Source organism: Neophocaena asiaeorientalis, unplaced genomic scaffold (genome assembly GCF_003031525.2).
Source record: "Neophocaena asiaeorientalis asiaeorientalis breed wild unplaced genomic scaffold, Neophocaena_asiaeorientalis_V1.1 scaffold206, whole genome shotgun sequence".
Classification (NCBI taxonomy): domain Eukaryota; kingdom Metazoa; phylum Chordata; class Mammalia; order Artiodactyla; family Phocoenidae; genus Neophocaena; species Neophocaena asiaeorientalis.
The window spans coordinates 2,501,664-2,527,318 of NW_020174578.1; the positions used below are offsets into that span (position 1 = coordinate 2,501,664).

At 42.5% G+C, this 25,655-nt stretch overlaps 1 protein-coding gene across 1 annotated transcript in view; it reads left to right on the forward strand.

The window, feature by feature from the left end:
• The window catches only part of DENND11 (DENN domain containing 11), a 43,132-nt gene that overhangs the window by 2,436 nt on the left and 15,041 nt on the right, over positions 1–25,655 (forward strand). The window contains exons 3-4 of the mRNA XM_024758084.1: positions 19,790–19,889; positions 20,835–20,993. Of these exons, the coding sequence (XP_024613852.1) occupies positions 19,790–19,889; positions 20,835–20,993 (259 nt within the window). The remainder of the gene's footprint in view (positions 1–19,789; positions 19,890–20,834; positions 20,994–25,655) is intronic.

The window sequence follows — 25,655 nt, forward strand, 5'->3', positions numbered from 1 at the left end:
AAGGTTAGTGTGGAAAGAAGGGATTTAACTGACACTTGGACACTTGCTTTGTGCAGGCGTTTTACTATAATGGTTTTTCTTTTTTTTTAATTTGTATTTATTTATTTTTGGCTGCGTTGGGTTTTCGTTGCTGCACACAGGCTTTCTCTAGTTGCGGCGAGCAGGGGGATACTCTTCGATGCGGTGCTCTTCTCATTGTGTTGGCCTCTCTTTGTTGCAGAGCACGGGCCCTAGGCACGCATGGCCTCAGTATTGTGGTATGCGGGCTCAGCAGTTGTAGCTCGCAGGCTCTAGAGCACAGGCTCAGCAGTTGTGGCGCACGGGCCCAGTTGCTCCGTGGCATGTGGGATCTTCCCGGACCAGGGCTCGAACCCGTGTCCCCTGCATTGGCAGGCGGATTCCCAACCACTGCGCCACCAGGGAAGTCCCCTATAATGGTTTTTCATCTAATTCTCATCACCATTGTAATTTGATGATCGTTTATAGCCAAGGATGATTAAATAACTTGGAAATATTAACTAGCCAATAAATACTTGACTCCGAGTCTGGTTGTCTTTCTAGAATACAGCACTGCCTGAACCTCTGGCCCCTAACTTTTTATCCTACTGGGTGCAGAGAGGGGAGAGGCTGAGAAGGAGTGGGGGAGGGGAGAGAGTGTGTTTTTAACTTTGGTTGATGGTTTTGTTTTGTTTTGTTTTTGGAAAGCTGCTGTTTCCTGCTCATAACTCTCTTGTCATCTTCTCAGTCCCAGTTGGCACTTTACTTCCTGTAAAAAATTGTGATAGTACCTATTGCAAGTAAAAATTATATGGTACAGTATAATTCTAAGAGTAGAAGATGGAATGAATGAATGCTACTGGGGTTCCCAGGGCTGCAAAGGTCTGACGCTAGGACAAGGGCCTCAGAGAGCCCGTGGAGTGTCCCTTGGGTGACGGTTGAGGAAATCGCGGTCTGGAGAGGGGAGATGGAGGCCCTTGGATGCCCAGTGAGTGGGAGACGTCGCTGGGGCCAGACTTACCTCTCCCAGTTTTAATAGTTCAGTGTCTTCCTCATTCTGCTACGGAGGCAGGTCTGCTATGTGTTATTATTTAATCTTGGTCCACCAAGGCTTTTGCCTTCCTTAGCCCGTGATACCCAAAGTAGTAAAGTGAATACTGGCTTCTTTACCCAAATCAGAACATATCACAGAAGTTCTTCCATGGGAGAAACTGTCTAGAGTTTCTGCGCTTACCTGTCTGCTCCCCATGTGTCTCCCAGCTGTGTCCTCAGTGTTCCCCAGGAGCTCCTCCCTTCTCCCCAAACCTCCCCAGTCATCTGCTGCCCAGGCCATGGGTATTTCATTCATCTTCCCACCTGGTATAGGGAACTGTTGGCACATGTGCCTGCGAGAGTACAAGAGGGGATGGGGGAGGAGAGAATCCACAGCCGTGGTTCATCTGTCAGGGTGTGCGTGGTCTGGGTGCTGAGAGAGGTGTGAGAGAGGAGTGGATTCTGGTTACGCACACACTCTTGGGCAGGGATGTGCCCAGTGATCCTCAGACCGGTGAACGGGAATAAGAGTAATTCTCCTGTATTTTTGGATACTAATTTTGGGTTGGGCATCTGTAGAAAGAATCAGAGAAGAGGCTGGGGCCATAAAGAGTGTTATTTTCAGTGGAGTCACGGTTTGAAAATGATGGTTGTTGGATCTACCGATGTTGTGAGGCCTGTAGGAGCTTCAGGGTCAAGTGAGGCAGAGGCTCTCGCTCTCTCACACACACTCTCCTTCCCCTGTCTCTCTCTCTCACTCACTCCCTGACACACTCAGTCTTTTTCTGGAGCAGGGAGTCCCTGGGATGGTGGTGGTGCCGGCCATGTGGGCTACAAAGCTGCTATTGAAACCAGGCCCAGATGCCGACTATGGGAGCCAAGTGGGAGAGGTTGGCAGCCAGAATCCTGCTTTTTCATTGTGTCCAACCCATTATTTAGAGCTTTGGGTTTTAATTTTGATTCTCTTCTTTGGGTCTCTGGTAAAATTTTCGTCCTTTTGTCCGCTTAATTAAGGGAAAAGTCACTGTCACACTTGGAAATCAGCCTGCTTCCCCCATCCCCTCTATGAAGGTGACATAGCTGTCTCACCATGTGACTGAGGGCTTGTGTGTGGGCCTGAGGTAGCTAGAGCTCTGGATCTGCGGTGTACGACACCTGTGAATCAGCGTCACTGGACTGTTTCTTTATGAGATTCACTTTCAACAGCTGCATTTTCCCCAGAGTTATTTTGTGATGGGGGAAATTCCTATGCTGTGCGTGTTTGTGTTGGGATGGCTGAGCAGAGGAAAACCTGCTGCGGTTTGTAAGAAGTCTCTTTTTCCTTTGTTCTTCCTGATTAGGGATGAATTACCTGTTCCTCCCTCAACCTCTAGCCAGTGCCTGAATTACAGCTAAGCCCCTATTTAGTGCATCAAAATGCTTCTGTGTTCCCGTTAAATGAGCGTAGTATTTCAAATCACTCACATACGCTAATTTTAACCCCCATACATTCTGCGTATAGTCAGCAGAATACAGGCATTTTCTTTTAAACAATGGCAATGTGGAGGCACCGCGAGACAGGGCCAGGTGTAGCTCTGAGGCATAACTTGGAGGGCTGCCCAGGTCATCTGACTCATGCAATACTAAATGGCTCCAGCCACTGGTGGGAAAGTGACAAAGCAGAATGAGAATGGAAAATTTGGAGCGCCATTTTGAGTCTCAAAGAACAGTCCTACGAATGACCAGCTCAAAGGGGCCAAGAGAAGGCCGGTTCGAATGATTAAGTCTGCCGCGTCCTTTCTCTGTAGTTTCTATCAGATGTCAGTGGAATACAACTGTGGTGAATTTCAGTAATTCCCACATTGGCAAACTCTTTCTCAGGCTATTGGTGATTCACCTGCTTGTGGTTTTCAGGGAGAAGTCAATTGATCACCAGCTGCAGGGACTTCTGTTTCTCCTCTTGAAAGTGGATGGAAACTAGAGTAGGAGTGGGAATCAAAACAACCACCACTTACTAAGTGCCCACCGTGGACCAGGAGCTAGCTAATCCTTTCAACAGTCTGCTCTGTAATGATGAGAAAAACAGAGGCACAGGGCAGTTAGGTCATATTAAGTCACAGAGCAGAGACGGGCAGAATTCCTGTGCTTCTTCCCACATCACACCACACCACTGCCTGGCACAAAATGATATGGGGCCCGTGAAATGGAAAGTTTCTTCCATGTAAAATTAATGCATTGGAATTCAGCCATGGGTTGGCATATGGCTGACTTGAAATCACCAGGATTAATTTCTTCCTGCCTCAGGTTTCTTTATACTGACTCTTTCTTCCTTTGGATATACTCTCATCCTAGGTGGTGGTAAGACAATTCAAAACTGTTTAAGACCCAGAGTTGTCGACTTTTCTGGCGTTAGAGTCTGAACCACATAAGCTTCTGAGGTTTCTTCCATCTCTGGGATTTGGGGGCCTCCTGCAAAAGTGGGGACCACAAGTACACCTGGATTCTTGCCTTTATTCAGGGCTTGTGTGTATGCCGATGGGCAGAGCTGCTGGAAAGAGTAAAAATCAGCGCACATGTTGGAGAGGGGAGAGCTGGTACAGAGCTCCACTCTTGAGGTCAGAGGAGCTTTAACAGGACCTTGAGCGGAGGTAGCCACTGCTTATGAAATCAAGGGCTCAGGAGGAAATTCTTGATTGGGAACCACCCAACACGGAGGGAGAAAAGGAGGAAGGAAAGCCCCGTATTTCCCACTAGACAGAGATTATTTTGGTTCAAGATCATTGCCTTCTCCATTTTAAATATTCTGAGATTAGCTTTCTTAACAGGCAGCAGCAGTAGCAGCTAATATCTGTTCTCCCTGGAGAGATGGTGGTTGATGGAATCCAAATATGCTTGGGGGTGTGGTCATTTCACATTTCAACAGAAATAGAAGGCAGAGGCAGCCCTGTATGTAGATAGGACAGAGTATATCTCACCTAGCGTTGGGGCTTGTGAAACATCAGCTCTGGGAGGCCCTGGCACACAGGGCCACGAGGTTCAGACCATCTCTGCATCTACAGCCAGGCTCAGCATTGCCCTGTGGCTTCCCTGGGTACCTGAGCCGCCAACTCAGTAATCTGTTAGCCCAAATCCCTTTGCCTGAGCCCAGATTCTGGCACTGGGCTGCCAAGTTATGTTCCACCAATATTTACTGAATGACTGGCTGAATGTACACAAAGCAGATTGCCACGTTTGTTCCTCGTGCGGTCATGTCCATCCCACCTAGAGGCTAGGCAGGGCCTCTGGGTACCTGTGATGGGCCCAAGGCAAGGGGGGACATGGAGATGGAAGGAGAGCAAGTCAGGAAATAAGGCACTTGTCAGTGTTGACTCCTCTCTTTGATTGCCTACCCCTGGGATGAGCCCTTCTGTTCAGTCTTGCCAGGCCCCAGCTCCCTGGCTGTGTTCCTAAAGTGTGGTGAGAAAATGTGGAAAACCAAATGGCTTTGAGTGTGAAGGCTGAGCCTGAGGTAGGTAGCATTCTGTGTGAGGTTCTTCTGGCCCTAAATGGCTCACGACAAGGATTGTTATTTCTGCCAAATCACCTTCCTTTAAGCCTCTTACAAGTTTCATATATAAACGGGTTTCTAATCTTTGAGACTAGTGTACTATTTCTGTTAAAGGATGACCTTTAGCCATCATGCTGTTTCATCCCCTTAAATATAACACATTGTCTGAATTATTTTCTGCTTTTGCAAAGTCCTTTATGCTTAGCTTATGGTTTTTTGCATCTCTTATTTCAGTTATGTTTCTTAAGTCATAGGTTGAAATTTTTTAATTTAATTTTTTTTATATTGGGGTATAGTTGATTTACAGTCTTGTTAGTTTCAAGTGTACAGCAAAGTGATTCTGTTATACATGTATCCATTACTTTTCAGATTCTTTTCCCATGTAGGTTATTACAGAATATTGAGTAGAGTTCACTGTACTGTACAATAGATCCTTGTTGATTATTTATTTATTTATTTTTTTTGCGGTACGCAGGCCTCTCACTGTTGTGGCCTCTCCCGTTGCGGAGAGTGTCTTTCCCTTTTTGACTTAATTCACTTAGTATGATAATCTCTAGGTCCATCCATGTTGCTGCAAATGGCATTATTTCATTCTTTTTTATGACTGAATAATATTCCACTGCATATATTGATATGTACCACATCTTTATCCATTCATCTGTCAGTGGACATTTAGGTTGCTTCCATGTCTTGGCTATTGTAAATAGTGCTGCAGTGAACATTGGGGTGCATGTATCTTTTTGAATTATGGTTTCCTCCAGATATATGCCCAGGAGTGGGATTGCTGGATCATATGGTAGTTTTTTAAGGAACCTCCAGGTGGTTCTCCATAGTAGTTGTACCAATTTACCTTCCCACCAACAGTGTAGGAGGGTTGCCTTTTCTACACACTGTGTCCAGCATTTATTGTTTGTAGACTTTTTGATGTTGGCCATTCTGACCGGTGTGAGGTGATATCTCATTGCAGATTTGATTTGCATTTCTCTAATGATTAGCAATGTTGAGCATCTTTTCATGTGCCTATTGCCATCTGTATGTCTTTGGAGAAATGCCTGTTAAGATCTTCTGCCCACTTTTTGATTGGGCTGTTTGCTTTTTTGATATTGAACTGCATGAGCTGTTTGTACGTTTTGGAGATTAATCCCTTGTCAGTCACTTTGTTTGCAAATATTTTTTCCCATTCTGTGGGTTGTCTTTTCATTTGGTTTATGGTTTCCTTTGCTGTGAAAAGGTTTTAAGTTTCATTAGGTCCCATTTGTTTATTTTTGTTTTTATTTTCATTAGGTGGATCCAAAAAGATATTGCTGCAGTTTATGTCAAAGAGTATTCTGCCTATGTTTTCCTCTAAGAGTTTTATAGTATCTGGTCTTACATTTAAGTATTTAATCCATTTTGAGTTTATTTTTGTGTATGATGTTAGAGAATGTTCTAATTTCATTCTTTTACATATAGCTGTCCAGTTTTCCCAGCACCACTTATTGAAGAGACTGTCTTTTCTGCACTGTATATTCTTGCCTCCTTTTTCTTAAATTAATTGGCCATAGGTGCATGGGTTTATTTCTGGGCTTTCTATCCTGTTCCATTGATCTGTATTTCTGTTTTGTGCCAGTACCATACTGTTTTGATTAGTGTAGCTTTGTAGTATAGTTTGAAGTTAGGGCGCCTGATTCCTTCAGCTCTGTTTTTCTTTCTCAAGATTGCTTTGGCTATTTGGGGTCTTTTATATTTCCATACAAATTGAAAATTCTTTTGTTCTAGTTCTGTGAAAAATGCCATTGGTAATTTGATAGGAATTGCATTGAATCTGTAGATTGCCTTGGTTTGTATAGGCATTTTGACAATATTGCGTCTTCCAATCCAAGAACATGGTATATCTTTGCATCTGTTTGTGTCATCTTTGATTTCTTTCATCAGCATCTCATAGTTTTCAGAGTACAGGTCTTTTGCCTCCTTAGAAAGGTTTATTCCTAGGTATTTTATTTTTTTGATGCGATGGTAAGTGGGATTGTTTCCTTAATTTCTCTTTCTGATTTTTCGCTGTTAGTTTATAGAAATGCAAGTGATTTCTGTGTATTAATTTTGTATCCTACAACCTTACCAAATTCATTGATGAGCTCTAGTAGTTTTCTGGTAGCATCTTTAGGATTTTCTATGTATAGTATCATATCATCTGCATACAGTTACAATTTTACTTCTTTTCCAGTTTGGATTCCTTTTATTTCTTCTTCTCTGTTTGCCATGGCTAGGATTTCCAAAACTATGTTGAATAAAAGTGGTGAGAGTGGAAATCCTTATCTTGTTCCTGATCTTAGAGGAAATGCTTTCAGCTTTTCACTGTTGAGTATGTTAGCTGTGGGTTTGTCAACTGTTTGTGTCATCTTTGATTTCTTTCATCAGCATCTCATAGTTTTCAGAGTACAGGTCTTTTGCCTCCTTAGAAAGGTTTATTCCTAGGTATTTTATTTTTTTGATGCGATGGTAAGTGGGATTGTTTCCTTAATTTCTCTTTCTGATTTTTCGCTGTTAGTTTATAGAAATGCAAGTGATTTCTGTGTATTAATTTTGTATCCTACAACCTTACCAAATTCATTGATGAGCTCTAGTAGTTTTCTGGTAGCATCTTTAGGATTTTCTATGCATAGTATCATATCATCTGCATACAGTTACAATTTTACTTCTTTTCCAGTTTGGATTCCTTTTATTTCTTCTTCTCTGTTTGCCATGGCTAGGATTTCCAAAACTATGTTGAATAAAAGTGGTGAGAGTGGAAATCCTTATCTTGTTCCTGATCTTAGAGGAAATGCTTTCAGCTTTTCACTGTTGAGTATGTTAGCTGTGGGTTTGTCATATATGACCTTATGTTGAGGTAGGTTCTCTCTGTGCCTACTTTCTGTAGAGTTTTTATCATAAATGAGTGTTGAATTTTGTCAAAAGCTTTTCCTGCATCTATTGAGGTGATCATATAGTTTTTATTCTTCAATTTGTTAACAGGGTGTATCCACTGATTGATTTGCAGATACTGAAAATTCCTTGCATCCCTGGGAAAAATCCCACTTGATCATGGTGTATGATCCTTTTAATGTATTGTTGGATTCGGTTTGCTAGTAGTTTGTTGAGGATTTTTGTGTCTATGTTCATCAGTGATGTTGGCCTGTAATTTTCTTTTTTGTGATATCGTTGTCTTCTTCTGGTACCAGGGTGATGGTGGCCCCATATAATTAGTTTAGGAGTGTTCCTTCCTCTGCAGTTTTTTGGAAGAGTTTCAGAAGGATAAGTGTTAACTCTTCTCTACATGTCTGATAGAAGAATTCACCTGTGAAGCCATCTGGTCTTGGACTTTTGTTTGTTGGAATTTTTTAAATCACAGTTTCAATTTCAGTACTTGGTGATTGGTCTGTTCATATTTTCTATTTCTTCCTGGTTTGGTCTTGGAAGACTGTACCTTTCTAAGAATTTGTTCATTTCTTCCAGATTGTCCATTTTATTGGCATATAGTTGCTTGTAGTAGTCTCTTATGACTCTCTTTCTGTGGTGTCAGTTGTAACTTCTTTTTCATTTCTCATTTTATTGATTTGAGCCCCTTCCCTTTTTTTCTTGATGAGTCTGGCTAAAGGTTTATCAATTTTATCTTTTCAAAGAACCAGCTCTTCAGTTCATTGATCTTTTCTGTGTTTCATTTATTTCTGCTCTGATCTTTTTCCTTCTACTAACTTTGGGTTTTGTTTGTTCTTCTTTCTCTAGTTGCTTTAGGTGCAAGTTTAGGTTGTTTGAGATTTTTCTTGTTTCCTGAGGTAAGATTGCATTGCTGTAAACTTCCCTCTTAGAACTGCTTTTGCTGCCTCCCATAGGTTTTGTATCTTCATGCTTTCATTTTCATTTGTCCCTAGGTATTTTTTAATTTCTTCTTTGATTTCTTCATTGATCCATTGGTTTGTTGTAGCATATTGTTTAGCCTCCATGTGTTTGTGTTTTTGCAATTTTTTCTTGTAGTTGATTTCTGATCTCATAGCATTGTGGTTGGAAAAGATGCTTGGTATGATTTCAGTTTTCTTTAATTTACTGAGGTTTGCTTTGTGGCCCAGCATCTGATCTGTCCTGGAGAATGTTTCATGTGCACTTGAGAAGAATGTGTATTCTGCTGCTTTTGGATGGAATGTCCTATACGTATAAATTAAGTCCATCTGGTCTAATGTGTCATTTAAGGCCTGTGTTTCCTTATTGATTTTCGGTCTGGGTGATCTGTCCATTGATGTAAGTGGAGTGTTAAAGTCCCCCACTATTATTGTTTTACTGTCACTTTCTCCTTGTATGGCTGTTAGCATTCGCCTTAATATATAAGGAGCTCCCATGTTGGGTGCATATATATTTATGATTGTTATGTCTTCTCCTTGGATTGATCCCTTGATCATTATGTAGTGTCCTTCTTTGTCTCTTGTAACAATCTTTATTTTAAAGTCTACTTTGTCTGATAAAAGTATTGCTACCCCAGCTTTCTTTTGATTTCCATTTGCATGGAATACCTTTTTCCATCCCCTCACTTTCAGTCTGTATGTGTCCCTAGATCTGAAGTGGGTCTCTTGTAGACAGCATATATACAGGTCTTGTTTTTGTATCCACTCAGCTAATCAGTGTCTTTTGGTTGGAGCATTTAATCTATTTACATTTAAGGTAATTATCGATATGTATGTTCTTATTGCTGTTTTGTTAATTGTTTATTTGGCTGTGTTGGGTCTTAGTTGCGGCACATGGGATCTTCGTTTTGGCATGTGGGATCTTTTGTTGCAGCATGTGTGTTCTTCGTTGCCCCACGCAGGCTTCTCTCTAGTTGTGGTGCGCGGGCTCAGTAGTTGCAGCGCGCAGGCTCTCTAGTTGTGGCATGCGGACTCCAGAGTGTGCAGGTCAGTAGTTGTGGCGTGCGGGCTCCATAGTGCATGGTCTAAGTAGTCGCAACACATGAGCTCTCTAGTTGTGGCGCACAGGCTCTAGAGCACATGGGCTTAGTTGCCCTGTGGCATGAGGGATCTTAGTTCCCCTACCAGGGATCGAACCCACATCCCCTGCATTGGAAGGTGGATTCTTAACCACTGGACCACCAGGGAAGTCCTGCCATTTTGTTAATTGTTTAGGATTTGTTTTTGTAGGTCTTTTTTTCTTCCCTTCCTCTTTTGATCTCTTCTCTTGTGATTTGATGACTATCATTAGAGTTGTTTTTGGATTGATTTTTCTTTTGTGTGTGTGTGTATATATTATAGATTTTTGGTTTGTGGTTACCATGAGGTTTTGATATAGCAGTCTATATATATATATAAATATACATATAAAATATATGTAAATATATATATATATACAGACACATATATATATATATCCAAGATTTGTTTTAAGTCTCTGGTCTCTTAATTTCAAATGCATTTCAAATATCCTGCATTTGTACTCACCTCTTTTCACAATTGCTGGTTTTGATACCATATTTGTGGATAATTTCTTATCTTTACTGTATGTTTGCCTTTACCATTTGTAATTTTCTTTTTTCTTCTTTCATGAGCTTTCCCATTTGTAATTTTCTTATTTCTAGTTGTGGCTTTTTCTTTTCTGCCTAGAGAAGTTCGTTGAGCATTTTTTGTGAAGCTGATTTGGTGGTGCTGAATTCTCTAAGCTTCTGCTTGTCTGTAAAGCTTTTGATTTCTCTGTCGAATCTGAACAAGAGCCTTGCTGGGTAGAGTATACTTGGTTGTAGGTTTTTCCTTTTCACACTTTAAATATATCAGGCCACTCCCTTCCGACCTGCAGTTTCTGCTGAAAAATCAGCTGATAATCGTATGGGGGTTCCCTTTCTCTGAGGTAAGATTGCATGGCTGTAAACTTCCCTCTTAGAACTGCTTTTGCTGCCTCCCATAGGTTTTATATCTTCATGCTTTCATTTTCATTTGTCCCTAGGTATTTTTTAATTTCTTCTTTGATTTCTTCATTGATCCATTGGTTTGTTGTAGCATATTGTTTAGCCTCCACGTGTTTAGCCTCCTCTGTGCTTCCTGGACTGGAGTGTTTCCTTTCCCATGTTAGGGAAATTTTCGGCTATTATCTCTTCAAATATTTTCTCAGACCCTTTCTTTCTGTCTTCTTCTGGGACCCCTATAATGCAAATGTTGGTGTGATGAACATCGTCCTAGAGGTCTCTTAGATTGTCCTCATTTCTTTTCATTCTTTTCTCTTTGTTTTGTTCCATGGCAGTGATTTCCACCATTCTTTCTTCCAGCTCACTTATTCATTCTTCTGCCTCATTTATTCCACTATTGATTCTGTCTAGTGTGTTTCTCATTTCAGTTATTGTATTGTTCATCTCTGTTTGTTTGTTCTTTAAATCTTTTAGCTCTTTGTTAAACATTTCTTGTATCTTCTGAGTCCATGCCTCCATTCTTTTTCCAAGATCTTGGATCATCTTTACTATCATTACTCTGAATTCTTTTTCAGGCAGATTGCCTATCTCCACTTCACTTAGTTCTTCTGGGGTTTTATCTTGTTCCTTCATCTGGAACATATTCCTCTGCCATCTCATTTTGTCTAACTTGCTGTGTTTGTGTTCTCTGTTTCTCAGGCTGCAGGTTTGTAGTTCCTCTTGCTTCTGGTGTCTACTCCCATTAGGTGAGGTTGGTTCAGAGGCTTGTGCTCCCTGGTGGGAGGCACTGGTGCCTGCACACTGGCGGATGGAGCTGGGTCTTGTCTCTCTGGTGGGCAGGGCCATGTCAAGGGGTGTGTTTAGAGGTGGCTGTGCACTCAGGATGACTTTAGGCAACCTGTCTGCTGTTGGGTGGGGCCAGGTCTTGGTACCAAAATGGCGACCTCTGGGAGAGCTCATGCCAATGAATATTTCCTGGGGCCTCTTCCACCAGTGTTCTTGCCCCCACAGTGAGCCACAGCCGACCCCTGCATCCCCAGGAGATCCTCCACGACCCACAGGTGGGTCTTGCCCAGGCTCCTGTGGAGTCACTTGCTTTGCCCTGGGTCCCAGTGCCCATGAAACCTTGTGTGCACACTCCAAGAGTGGAGTCTCTCTTTCCCCTAGTCCTGTTTAGCTCCTGCACTCAAGCCCTGACGGCCTTCAAAGCCAAATGCTCTGGGAGCTCCTCCTCCCAACACCAGACCCCCAGGCTGGGGAACCTGACATGGAGCTCAGAAGTCTCACTCCTGTGGGAGAACCTCTGCGATACAATTATTTTCCAATTTGTGGGTCACCCACCTGGTGGGTATGGGTTTGGATTATATCATGAAAACACCCCTCCTACTGTCTCGTTTTGGCTTCTTTGTCTTTGTTTGTAGAATACATTTTTGGTAGTTTCCAGTCTTTGTTGATGGTTGTTCAGCAGTTAGTTGTGATTTTGGTGTTTTCGTGAGAGGAGGTAAGCTCAAGTCCTTCTATTCTGCCATCTTGTCTCCCTCTCATATGTTGAAATTTTTTAAACCTCAGAAAAGTTGAAAGAATAGTACAGTGAAAATCTATATATCCCTGACTTAGATATATGTGTCACTCTGCATTTGTTGAGATATATGTGTCACTCCGCATTTGTTGACATTTTGCCATATTTGCTTTATGTAAAGTCAGTTCCACAATAACGTGAAATACGCATTCCTGAAAACCACTGTGCTTAGCAAATCATGCAGTAAAAATCACAGGGCTTGCGGGGAAGATGGGGTGAGGGGCATGACACTCAGAAACTTTGTCAGTGACACATTGAAGAAAGATAGGAACATAATAAAAGTGGTAGGACGGTTGTACATATGTTAAGTAATTAAGAAATGCATCAATACTCAAAATACGGCACTCTACCTTAAAAAAGACCTGCAGTTTGCATACGAAGGTGGGTGTTGGAAGGGTTGAGCTTGTGAATTATAATGAAGCAGAGGAAGAGGGCTTTGTGAAATTGGATGGAAAGTTGTAACACTAGAGGAGGTAAGTGTGGCTCAGAACACACACGGTGAACCGAGGTAGCAGGCAGATGTTTGAGTGTTGTGTGAGGATGCGTTTTGTGTAGTGCTACAGCTGGGTGCAGTTTTCTGTGTTCACATTTTGAACCTTGAGATCAAAACCACATATCAGCAAACATGAAACTCCCTATGAATTGTTAACATATCGATTGCTTTGGAACAAATTCGGCCAGCATTATAGCAGAGCTGAGGATGTATAAATATACTTTTTTTTCTGAACTATTTGAAAGTAACTTTCAGACATCATGACATTGCATTTCTAAATACTTCAGTTTAAATCTCCTAAGAATAAGGCCGTTTTCCTACATAACCACAATATCATTACTACCCCTAGGATAATTATCCTAGGTTAATTAATTTATTACCTTTCTTAATAAATTTTATTTTATTTTTAACAATTTTAGGTTTACAGGAAAACTGAGCAGAAAGTACAGAGTTTCCATGTACCCTCTTCCCCTACCTGCCTGCCCGGCCCCCCCCATTACCTCTATTATTGACATCGTGCATTAGCGTGGTATATTTGTTGTAATTGATGAAGCAGTATTTATACACTATTGTTATCTGAAGTTCATAGTTTACATAAGGGTTCGCTCTTCGTGTTGTACGTTCTCTGGGTTTTGAAAAACGCACGATGTTAGATGTCCACCATAACAGTATCATGCAGAATAGTTTTACTGCCCTAAAAATCCTCTGTGCTCTGCTTGTTCATCCCTGCTTACCGCCTGACCTTTTCTACTATCTGTAGTTTTTCCTTTCCAAAATGTCACATCGTTGGGATTTTGCAGAACAGCTTTTTTAGACTAGCTTCTTTCACTTAGCAACATGCATTTAAGTTTCCTCCATGATTTTTCGTGGCTTGGTGGCTCATTTCTTTTTATTGCTGAATGGTATTTTGTTATATGGATATCCCACAGGTTTTTTTATCCATTCACCTTTTTGAAGGACATCTTGGTTGCTTCCAGTTTTGGGCAGTTATATTAACAAAGCTGCTATAAACATTAACGTGCAGGCTTTTGTGTGGACCTAAGTTTTCAACTCATTGGGTAAATATACAAAGGAGCGTGATTGCTGGATCATGTGGCAGGAGCGTGTTTAGTTTCGTAAGCAGCTACCCAAGTGTCCTGCAAAGCGGCTGCACCGTTTCGCGCTCCCGCCAGCAGTGGGTGAGGCTTCCTGTTGCTCCACCTCCTTGTCAGCATTTGGTGTTTTCAGCGTTTTGGATTTTGACCATTCTGATAGGTGTGTAGTAGGATCTCGTTGTTTTAATTGACAGTTCCTTGATGATATGTGATATTGAGCATGTTTTCATATGCACGTTTACCGTCTGTATGTCTTCTTTGGTGAGATATCTGTTCAGATCTTTTGTCCATTTTTTAAATTGAGTTGTTTTCTTTTTCTTTTTCTTTTTTTGCGGTACGCGGGCCTCTCACTGCTGTGGCCTCTCCCGTTGCGGAGCACAGGCTCCGGACGCGCAGGCCCAGCGGCCATGGCTCACGGGCCCAGCCGCTCCGTGGCATGTGGGATCTTCCCGGACCGGGGCACGAACCCCTGTCCTCTAAATCGGCAGGCGGACTCTCAACCACTGTGCCAGCAGGGAAGCCCGAGTTGTTTTCTTAATGTTGAGTTTTAAGAGTTCTTATTTTGGATATAAGCCTTTATCAGATATGTTTTTGCAAATATTATGCCCCATCGTTAGCTTGTCTTTTTATTCTCTTAATGGTGTCTTTCACAGGTCAGAAGTTTTTAATTTTAATGAAGTATAACTTACCAAGTTTTTCTTTATGGATGATTCTTTTGGTGTTGTATCTAAAACCTTGTTGCTAAACTCAAAGTCACCTAGATGTTCTCCTGTGTTATCTTCTAGAAGTTTTATAATTTTGCATTTTACATTTAGGTATACTATTCATATTGAGTTAATTTTTGTGCAAAGTGTAAGGTCTGCGTCTAGATTCATTTTTTTCCGTATGGATATCCAGTTGTTCTAACACCACTGTTGAAAAGACTATCTTTTTTCCCATTGTATTACCTTAGCTCCTTTGGCAAAGATCAGTTGACTGTATTTGCGTGGGTCTATTACTGGGCTGTCTAGTCTGTTCCATTGATCTCTTTGTCTAATCTTGTGCCAGTACCATACTGTCTTGATTACTTTATAGTGAGTCTTAGAATCAGGCAGTATTAGTTCTCTTCAGTATTGTATTGGCTAACTTCGGCCTTTTGCCTTTCCATGTAAACTTTAGAATTAACTTGTCAATGTCCACAAATAGCTTATTGGGATTTTCATTGAGATTGCATTGAATCCATAACATTAGCAGATGTGAAATTCCCGGTGTACACACTGTTCTTAATATATCAGTTGTGTTGGCGCAAATCCAACAAGCATTGTACTAGAATTGACTGAATACAGATAAAAACTTTTTTCCTCAGCCATTTGAAAGTAAATGCAGGGCTTCCCTGGTGGCGCAGTGGTTAAGGACCCGCCTGCCAATGCAGGGGACACGGGCTCGAGCCCTGGTCTGGGAAGATCCCACGTGCCGCGGAGCAACTAAGCCCGTGTGCCACAACTACTGAGCCTGCGCTCTAGAGCCCGCGTGCCACAACTACTGAAGCCTGTGCTCCTAGAGCCCGTGCTCCGCAACAAGAGAAGCCACCGCAATGAGAAGCCCACGCACCACAACGAAGAGCAGCCCCCGCTCACCGCAACTAGAGAAAGCCTGCGCACAGCAACAAAGACCCAATGCAGCCGAAAATAAAAAATAGTAAATAAAATAAGTTAATTAAAAAAAGAAAGTAAATGCAGACGTGACTTCACTCCTAAATACTTGAGTATAAACCTCCTAAGAAGAAGGACATTTTTCTACATAACCACAATATCATTACTACTAGCTTTTTAAAAACATGCATATCCTCTATAAAGCTGGGTTTTTGCTTTGTTTTTGTTCTTAATGTCCTTCCTGTCTTGTGCTAAGCACTGTGCTATGTTGGGGTGTAAAGATAAACAATCAGAGTTCCTGCCTTTAAGAAGTCCAGTCTCCTGGGGAGACAGACATCTAAGACAATGATTATATTAGGCTGCGATGAGGGCCATAGTAGCTTTATCTACTTTCCTTTAATTCAACGAGGGTGTCAGCAGAAATGTTCTTCCTGTGGGATAAAGAACTGTTCCCAGAGTGGTGTTCTGGAGGCCATGCTCCATGCTGTGATTCGCCAGCCTGACCCTGATGGACCTTTCTTCCCAACCTAGAGAGGCTTGCATCCATCTAGAAGTGAAGGATGTAACTGACAGGGTGTCATTCACTTCGTCTGATTCTTTCAGTTCCTGTACAATGAGGATTGGCCGGGCACAGAGGAATAAGAGAGAAGCTTTGAGGACCAGGCTGAGGAATTGGGAGCTTTATTCTTCAGATCAGCTGTGTTAAGTAAGAAGACGTATGTTTGGCCATGAATACCAGAGACCCAAATTAGCAGTGACTTAATCAAGATAAGAGTTTAGTTTTCACTTAACAGTCAGGAGGTAGCCGGTCCAGGGCTGGAATGCCGGTTCATACCCATGGGGTCATCCAAGGACCTAGACTCAAGTTGGCTCTCGCTCCATCATCCCCACCTTGATGTGTGGGCTGGTGCCCTCACCTGTATGATTCAAGACGGCTTGTCACCACATCCATATGCCAGGCAGCAGGATGGAAGAAGGGACTACCTACTCCTTCCCTTTAAGGCACATTTTGGAAAGACACACCTCACTTCTGCCTATATCCCACTGGTCAGAATTTACTTGTGTAGCCATACCTATTTGCAAGAAGGTACAGAGAAACATAATCATCATTTGGAAGGCCATATGCCAGGCTAAGAATAGGAGGCCCTATTCCCTATAAGAAAGGAGGAGTGATATGTACTAAGGGTCAACTTGCAGGCCCTAATATACTGGTATTTCTTTTAAAATAAAAAAAAAGCCTTCTATAAAATTTGGCCCTTAAGATGCTCCTTAAAAATAGGTCTATTGGCCAAATAATTTTGGAAACATTTAGCACGGTCTTGATCTCACAGAGATTCGTAATGTAGAGGAACATTAGAGGCTCTGAGAAGTTCTGCAGTAAAGGAACTTGTCTGTCTTTGTTTAACCTAAACAAAGATTGTTTGGCCAAAATCCCTTTTTACAAATTTTGTGTTTTGCAGAAGCCCTAGTCATCTAAGCTTTGGGAAACACTGCTTTGGGGATTATTAAAGTTTCCTTAGTTTGCAGTGATGCAAACATTTTTACAGCCGTTCCGTTCCACTCCTAGGGATGTAGTCAACAGAAATGTGTGCATATTGTGTCAGTCAAAGTCAAGGTTTAATCAGAGAAACAGAACCACTGGGAGATAAAGGGATTTATTGCAGGGATTTGATCTTGTGCAATTGTGGGAGCTGGTTAGAAAGTCTGTGTAAAGCTGTTGCCTTGTGTCTGATGGTGGAGCTTGAAGTCTCTTGAGCGGACAGTTAGGAAGGAGAGAGTAAAGCTGAGAAGGAGAACAAGCTGGAACTCATGAGGGTGGGTGGGAACCCAGGTCAGCGTGTCACACTGCCTCCTGTTCTAATGATGTGGTGCCCTGACCAGATGAAGCTGATGCCCTTTATTATGGAACTAAGCACACGCCTGGGGTGGGAGTCCGAGAAGCTGACAGAGGATCCAGGGAAGGTGGATCCATTGGCAGCAGGCCTGGCAGCCACCCCCCAAGGTGTGATGAGCCTGCAAGATAAGCAGCAACGCCCATGAGTTACGCCCTCACGCCCTCACACTGGCCTTCCGACATAAACACAACATGGCTACTGCATCACTTCGCCTCCCCGGTCTCAGACACAAATGGGAATTCTGAGAAATGTGAATCAGCCCAGCCGGGTCATGCCGCACGTGTAGTCACCAGATGACACGTATGGAATTGTTCACAGCAGTGCTCTTTGTGATAGCTTCAAATAAGAAGTAAGCTAAATGTGCACCAACAGTTAAATAGGTAAGTAAGCTGTGTTACATGCATAGGATGGAAGTAGTAAATGAAGAAATTATTGCTACATGCATCAACATGGATGAATCTTGCAAAAAAAAAAAAAAATTGAGCCAAAGAAGACAGACGCAAACGAATACAAACTATGATTGCGTTTCTATAAATTTCAAAAACAGCAAAGCTAATTTATCGTGTTCGGAGTCCGGATAATTGTTAGCCTGGAGAGAGGGGTGATGACTCAGACGGGGCAGAAGAGTGGCTTCTGTTTTGCTATTCATGTCCTGCTGCTTGGTCTGGGCTCTGCTCACCCAGGTATGTTCATGCTGGGAGAACTCATTGTGCTGCAGAGCTACGATCTGTGCGCTTTTCTGAACTTATCCCTCAGCACAAAGTTTAGGTACGTTAAAGTTTTAACAAGTCATTGAGTAGTCATGGACAGGCTGGGTCAGAGGAAAGGAGCTAAGAGCAAGCTGAACCCTGCATGGAGTGGCATGGGGGCGGGGAACAAGGCAGCGGGTACTAGAAGAAGCAGGTAAGCGAGAGGACAGAGTCTGCCAGAGGGTCCGTGGCAGGCTGCCCCTCTCCTACGCTGGCCATCTGTTGCCATCATGAAGGGTTAGGACCGTGTGCACAGGGGGCTCATCCGCTGAAGCACCCGTGCGGCACAGACCATGATCGTGTAGATTTGGGGGGAGGGTCAGCACCTTTGTAAGCTTCCTGGGTGTCCTGTTGCACAACACAGGGTGAGCGCCACTGGACCGAGGAGACCGTAGACAGGGATGCTAGTGGAAAGACAGGAACGTGGGGGAAGTCGGTGTGCGAAACCTTACCTTTCTCCCCACGTTCGCCCCTCTTTCAGCGTGCAGCATGCTTTTTCTTGTCTTTAACCCTGACAGATACAACATTGTTCTGGCCTCTCTGTTGTGTGAAATCTTAATTCCTTTCTTCATGCTTTCTCTTTTAGCCCATTGATTAGTTGTTTGAGTTTATGAGTCCTCTTTTGAAAATAAACTACTTGAAAGTGCCTTAGGCTGCTGAATATAGGATAGGCTGATCCCCTGTGATGCCCACCCCATTTGGAGACTGGGTTGAGTCCAGGTAGACTTGATATGCGGTACCTCTGATGCCCCGAACAGTTATCTGAAAGCATTGGTTGTCTGGGATTATTAATGATGTTTCTAATGCTTGGGCAATTAGGGTTTGAGGTGTTGATGAGAAGTTTGTTCTAAAGTGAAATCTTACAAGTATCTTAGTATTTTTATTTGGAAAATTTTTGAATATGCAAGAAAACAGTAGGGCACGTTCTGTAGCATCCTCTCAAGCCTCTAGGAAACACTGCTCTTGTGAACTTCTCTGATTCCCTCAATCTTATGGCTGCTACGTTCTAAAATCCCATGTTATCCTCTGTCACAGAATTTACCACACACCACCACCCTCAGCCTCCAGAATTGTAATCACTGGTCTCCTTGTTTATCTCCGTATCTGTCCCGGAATCTAGTCTGTTTGAGGTCAGGGACTGTGTCTTATTTGACTTTGTAGCTCCAGCATCTAGCTCAGTAGAAACTCAGTAATTAGGGATAAGTGAATGAGCTCTTAAATTCTGCAGGCAGAGAACTGGTGTCTGGACCTTGGAGAAGAGCCTCATTTTGAGGAGAGAGGAGAAAGCGTTAGGGAAGGAAGCAGAGCTACATTTGATCAGAGAAGAAGGAAAAGAACCAAAATAGTATTTCTGTCACGGGAGTCAAGGGAAAAAGGGGAGACATTTTTGAGGAATTATCAAATGCCACAAAGAGATCAATGAAAATTAAATTAAAAATTAATTTGAAAATTAAAAAGAGTGTGGGGGTTTGTCAGAGTTATTAGTGGCCATAAAAAGGCAAGATGGAAGCAGGATCTCGAGGGGTTAAGGAGAGCGTACGAGATGAGAAAATGGGGGTGGAGGGTCAAAACATGCACTTAGAAGTGAGGCTGCGAAAGGAAGGAGATTTGGAGGTGGCCAAGCAGAATGGGAGAACCAAAGCCAGCAGCCTCGCTAGGAAGAACTGTGTTGATTTGAAGGCGGAGATCGGAGGTGCCTTCAACACCCATCTCCTGGCCCTCGGGATGACTCAGGGACTCTGCTGGCATGTAGGCGATGGAGGGATGAGCCACCTGAGCATGCTGGTGGTCAAGTCAGTAGTACATTTACTCCGAAGCCATGTGCACTTAGCCCTGCACTAAGCCCTTTGAATGATTTTGTCTCTTTTAAACTTGTATCCTCCCTTCTTCCCCACAGGAAACATGGTGGAATGGTGCTTACCTCAAGATATTGACCTTGAAGGCGTTGAGTTCAAGTCTATGGCCAGTGGGTCCCATAAAATTCAGTCTGATTTCATGTAAGTACTGCTGATTACAAGTCTTCTCTGTACCATTTCCTCTCACTCTGTGCTTTCCCCCAGAGAATAAGGGCTCTCATCGGGGCATTTTCAGGAAGTGTGTGTAAATACCCTGAAAATATATACTGGTTTGTGTTTTTATATCAGTTTTCTAGCAAGAGGTTCCCAAGCTTTCATGAGGTTCTCGATGAGTTTCATGATCCAAAAATGTTAAGAACTCCTGCCCTAGAGGTTCTCTCTCCTTTCCTAAGAAATGATTGGGCCTTGCTTGAGGTTTGGCTTTAATAAAGGAATAGAGTTTCAGTTGCATTTGGGTTAACTTAAGGCATGTATGTGCTAAAACTTGAAATTCCAGCTTTAAGTAAGGCCAGTTTGTAGTCCTGTGTAATTAAGATTCTTGTGAGGAGCAAATTGAGAGAATGTCAGGGTGATGGAGTAGCTTTCATCTTCTCATTGGGCTGAAACCATGACAGACATAAGTGTGAGAAATGGGAAGGAAACAGAGTGACAGCTGTGGTCAAATGTTCTATTTAAAATATCAGAGACTCAGGAAGCGAGGAGAGAATCAACACAGTTTATGCCAATAAAACAGAGGTCCCCCCATCAGGCCAGTTTTTATGCAGGAGGAGAAAGGCTGTATCCATGGTCGTGGGCGACTGGGTAGCAGGCTTTGCAGAGATCAAGTCCTGCCTCCGGCGGGATGACCCTTGGCGGGTTCCACAGTTTCTTTGAGCCTTGGTTGTCCCATCTGTGAGGTTGAGGGGCTTGGGCTGATGGTCCCGCTGAGGTTCTAAAAAGGGTTTTTCTCAGGCTGAGTTTTCTCACGTAGAGCCCTGGACGCAGTTATGTCTTTTGTTCGCGACTGCATCTCAAAGGCAAAACACAAAGTAAAATGAAATTTCTCTCTCTGATTTCGAGCCACGCTACACATTGGGTCTATTTTAGCTATTTCCGAAAGGGGCCCTTCTTTGGCCTGGCCTGCTTCGCCAACATGCCTGTGGAAAGCGAGCTGGAGCGTGGCGCCCGGATGAAATCCGTGGGCATCCTCTCTCCATCCTACACCCTGCTGTACCGGTACATGCACTTCCTGGAGAACCAAGTTCGGTATGTGGCTTACATACGGGGTGGGGTGCAGGGAGGGCAGAGGCAGCAGGGCTCTGCCAGGTGGTGTGCTGTGATGAGCCCTCAGCGGTAAAGGCTGTCCGTCAGAACGGCAGATTGAACTCTTAGTTGCGGCATGCATGTGGGATCTAGTTCCCTGGCCTGGGATCGAACCCGGGCCCCCTGCATTGGGAGTGTGGAATCTTAACCACTGTCCCACCAGGGAAGTCCCATGTGTGTGTACTTTAATATATACATACTTGGCACCATACGACATACATATTTTTATGTCATATGCGTTTAAAGGTTATTGTTATTTTAATTTTTGATATAATCTATCTTGATCATCATCTTTGAAAGAATATGAAATTGTGGGAAAAAAATGTTTATTATTGAAAAATTCATGTGAACGTACAAATGAATTTTAATAGTTCTTCCAAATCTTAACACCCAGTGAGATATCCATTGTCAGTATTCAGCGAATGCCATTCTAAAATAGACATAATTTTACAAAAATAGGATTAATATTTTATGAAGATCTAATTTTATCAAATAGGCTAGTTTGAAATATATTTAATTTATTTGTAAATATCAGAAAAAGAGTAAGTGAAACTGAAGGAATTGTCAAACTTTAATATTTTTTTCACAGTAAGATATGTTATTTCTTAGAATGTTCTTCCAGAGTTAAGATAAAAGACTGCAAAACATGAAGATACAGTGTCATTCTTATTGAGAAATAATGTATATATAATAAAGTACACAAATCTTTGTATAGGTATCATTGGTGCTTTTAGGTTGTGTTTTTTTAGTTGTAGACAGTCAGGTATCTTATACTTCTTCCCAGAACCCCTCCCCGACTTTACTTCTCAACTTTCATGTACTGTGAGATTTATTACATTTAGTTCTGTAATCACAATTCCCATGATTCTTAAGTCTCAGTTATATGTTTACGACCACATCCAAGGCTTAGCTGTGGCTTGCTACGTTCCAGAGCTCGTGATTTATTTCTTGGTTGGTTAGATTTTGCCGTCAAGCATCTTTTGTTCCTTTTTTTTTTTTCATGAAAGGATCATGGGTGCTGCCTTCTCTGAAATCTTGCATGCTTGATAGTATTGGTCTTTTACCTTTACTCTTGGCTGGGTATAAGATCCTAGAATCTTTTCTTTCTTCCTCTCAGGATGCTATAAATATTACACAGCAGTATTCTGATATTGGTTGTTTCAGAGAAGTCTCTTCTGTCTAGATCCCTAAGATTCTTTATCTGTGATGTTTCTGAGCAGTTTTTTTCTGGGGTAGTTTGTCCCTTTTATCTATAGATATGACATTTATTTTTAATTTCAGGAACCTTTTTTTCTACAATAAAATACTAAACTTTTCCTCTGCATTTTCCCTTCTTCAGGAACACGAGTTATGTGTATGTTTTCTCCCCATTGTCCTCCATATTTTTCATTTTGATGATTTTTTTTTTCTTCTTTTGTGATACGTGGGCCTCTCACTGTTGTGGCCTCTCCCGCTGCGGAGCACAGGCTCTGGACACGCAGGCTCAGCGGCCATGGCTCACGGGCCCAGCCGCTCCGCGGCATGTGGGATCCTCCCGGACCGGGGCACGAACCCGTGTCCCCTGCTTCGGCAGGTGGACTCTCAACCACTGCGCCACCAGGGAAACCCTTGATGATTATTTTAATAGCTCTATAGTGCTAGAGCTGACCCATTAGTTTACTCGGTTATTCCCTATGGTTAAGCGGTTAGCGTGCTTCTGATTGTTTTAACTGCTCCTCTACATTTTGGAGCTGTGATACCTATTTTTCTGTATTTGAAACATTTCCTCAGTTTTGTGTCTCAGAAGTAACATTGAATTTAAAATAAAAAACATTTTTATTGGGATCTTGACACTTAAAAAAAATTATTACTGCTTTTGAAAAATTAATTTCCCAAGGAGGCAATACATTCTCGTCGTTCAAAAGCCAAAAGTTATAAGGAGGTATTATATTAGAGTCCTGGCTAAACGGTGATAACGGAGGCCCCAAAATACACTGGCTCAAATAAGACAGAAGATTCTGCCCCATGTAATGTTCTAGAAGTAGGAGGGTGGTCAGGGTGAGCAGCCTCCTGTCCCCACAATTCAGGGCCCACGCTGCTTCTCTTATTATTCTGCCATATCCTAAGAGTGATTTCGTGTTCTAAGGTGTTCTTCTCACCTGTTTGAAGCTGCTCACCACTATTATGTCTGCATTCCAGCCCGTAGGGAGGAATGAAGGACCCGGAAGTTGCATACATCACTTCTCATATCCCATTGTCAAGTCCTCAATCACAAAGACACACCTGACAGCACAGGACACTGGGAAAGGTAGTCTCTAGTTGGGTGACCTTGTGACCGGTTAAAATTCGGGGACTCCTGTTGCAAACAAGAAGAAGAGAAGAATGGATTTGGAGGAAATTTTAGCAGCCTCTGCTTCAGTTTGCTCCCCCTGGCGACCTAGGTATCCGTGTGTACTCTTCTTCCCAGACATAGAGGACATTCCTCCCACCCCGAGACATCATAGAGTCTTATGTGGTCAATGTTTCTAGGGTTTCCAGGGTTTCTGTGTGATTTGAGGCAATCAGGACATGGTTCTCTTAGCCTGGAAAGCTGTGAAAGAAATGTCACGTCCTCCATTCCCACTTCCCAAATGCAATATAGAAGTAGAGAAGGAACCACAATACAAGCTCCCATTTGAAAAAGAAGAATCAGAAATAATATGAGGGGTCGTTAGTCCATAATAATAATGAAATTTGCTGAGTAGGGTTGGCAGAGACCCCTTGTCCTCACAGAGCAGTACGCTCCTGGCTACACCTTGGTTCTGCTCACTAGAATCCCCTTGTCCATTTTCCTCCATGGCTCCTGGCTTTGCCTTCTGAGGGTTCTTTATCCATTTTGTGCCATGACCGCTTTTGAAACGGGCATTGGTGAACATTGGAGAAAGCTGCATGGCTTTGGAACGTGTTTCCTGCTGGTGTGGATTTGGGGGTCTAGTGATTTCTTTAAGGGTTGAGAAGTCGGCGGCTTATATAGGCCAAGAACATGACAATACGGATGAGATCCGGCGATTTCAGGGTGGTATGGCCGTAGACAAGAATATGACAATACAGATCCCTCAAAAACTGAATAGGCTTCTTGGTCTGTTTGCTTCCACTCAATTCCATGTAAAAATATCCACTGCCAAAGATCTTCTCTGGGTCTTAGTTTTTAAGTCAGTAGATGGTGGCCTAGTTACTGATCACTGTTCTTGGCCTATCTATCTTTCCCTGGTTTTAATGGCAACTACCTTGAGACTGTAGCCTAAATCTGGGCTTTATAAATGGGCAGACTCCCATGTCTGGGAGAGTTTCTTAGAGGCTTTGAGAGAAATTCTTATCTCCTGCATTTTTTTTTAACATCTTTATTGGACTATAATTGCTTTACAATGGTGTGTTAGTTTCTGCTGTATAACAAAGTGAATCAGCTATATGTATACATACATCCCCATATCTCCTCCCTCTTGTGTCTCCCTCCCACCCTCCCTATCCCACATTATCTCCTGCTTTTTGGGTACAGAGGAATTGGTTTTTTCAGTCCCATGGGGTCCCAAATATTTCAAGCCTCAATTAATTTATGTTGCAGAACTCAGAATGTACACCCTTACGCTGTATATCCCACCATTTCTGCTTGCAAACTGACCAAGTCTTGCTTATTTTCCTCTTGCTGTTGTAGTAGTAAGATGAAGACTACTAAAAACATCAAGGAGCTATCAGTGCTCTGTTGCTCACTGCTTCCCTTAAAGTTACAAGTTCAGATGATACAAGGCCTGTCTTCCAAGTTATTGAAGTTCTAGCAAAGTTTTGTTTGTTTGTTTGTTTTTTTAGCGATCTTCCCTTTCTAGCTACTAAGCCAGTGCTACAGTGTGGTTTTTGATACTGTGATAAATCATGCCTAAATATCATTTTCTGCTTTAGCTCAAATCCAGGCTAAGTTGCTATAACAAAGAAACCCAAAATACAGTGACTCAAACAAGGTAGAAGTACAGCTTTTCTAGCATGACAATCCCAGAGGAAGGGAAGTAGTCCAGTGTGGTGGATGGCTTTGTTCCACTGGGTCATTTCTGGGACCCAAGTCTTTCTGTTTTGTGTCCTGCCATCTGCTAGAGTATTGTCCTCACCCACATGGTAAAAGTTGATTCACCATTACTAGGTCTTGCAGGAAGGGGAAACCCACAGGAATCCCAGAAATTGGACACATCGCTCCTGCCCACGTTTCATTGACGTATTCTTAGTGTCTAGCCACACCCAGCAGCAAGACAGTCTAGGAAATGGGGTCCTTAACTGGGTGGCCGCGTGACCAGCTAAACTTTGGAAGGTTCTGTTACTAAGGGAAGAAGAGAGTGGCGGTCTCAACCACTGGCATAAAATGAAGTCTTCACCCAGTTCCCATATCCATCCAATAATCCCAGTAATCACTGCTGATTTCCCATGTATCTTTCCAAAGTTTGTCTATATACAAATACAAATGTATATTCTTATTTTCCCTCTTTTCATACAAAAGGTGGCATGTTATACATGTTGTTTGCACCTTGCCTTTTTCATTCAACAATACATCTAGGAGATCTTCTCATATTAGTACATGGAGAGCTTCTTCATTGTTTCTCACAG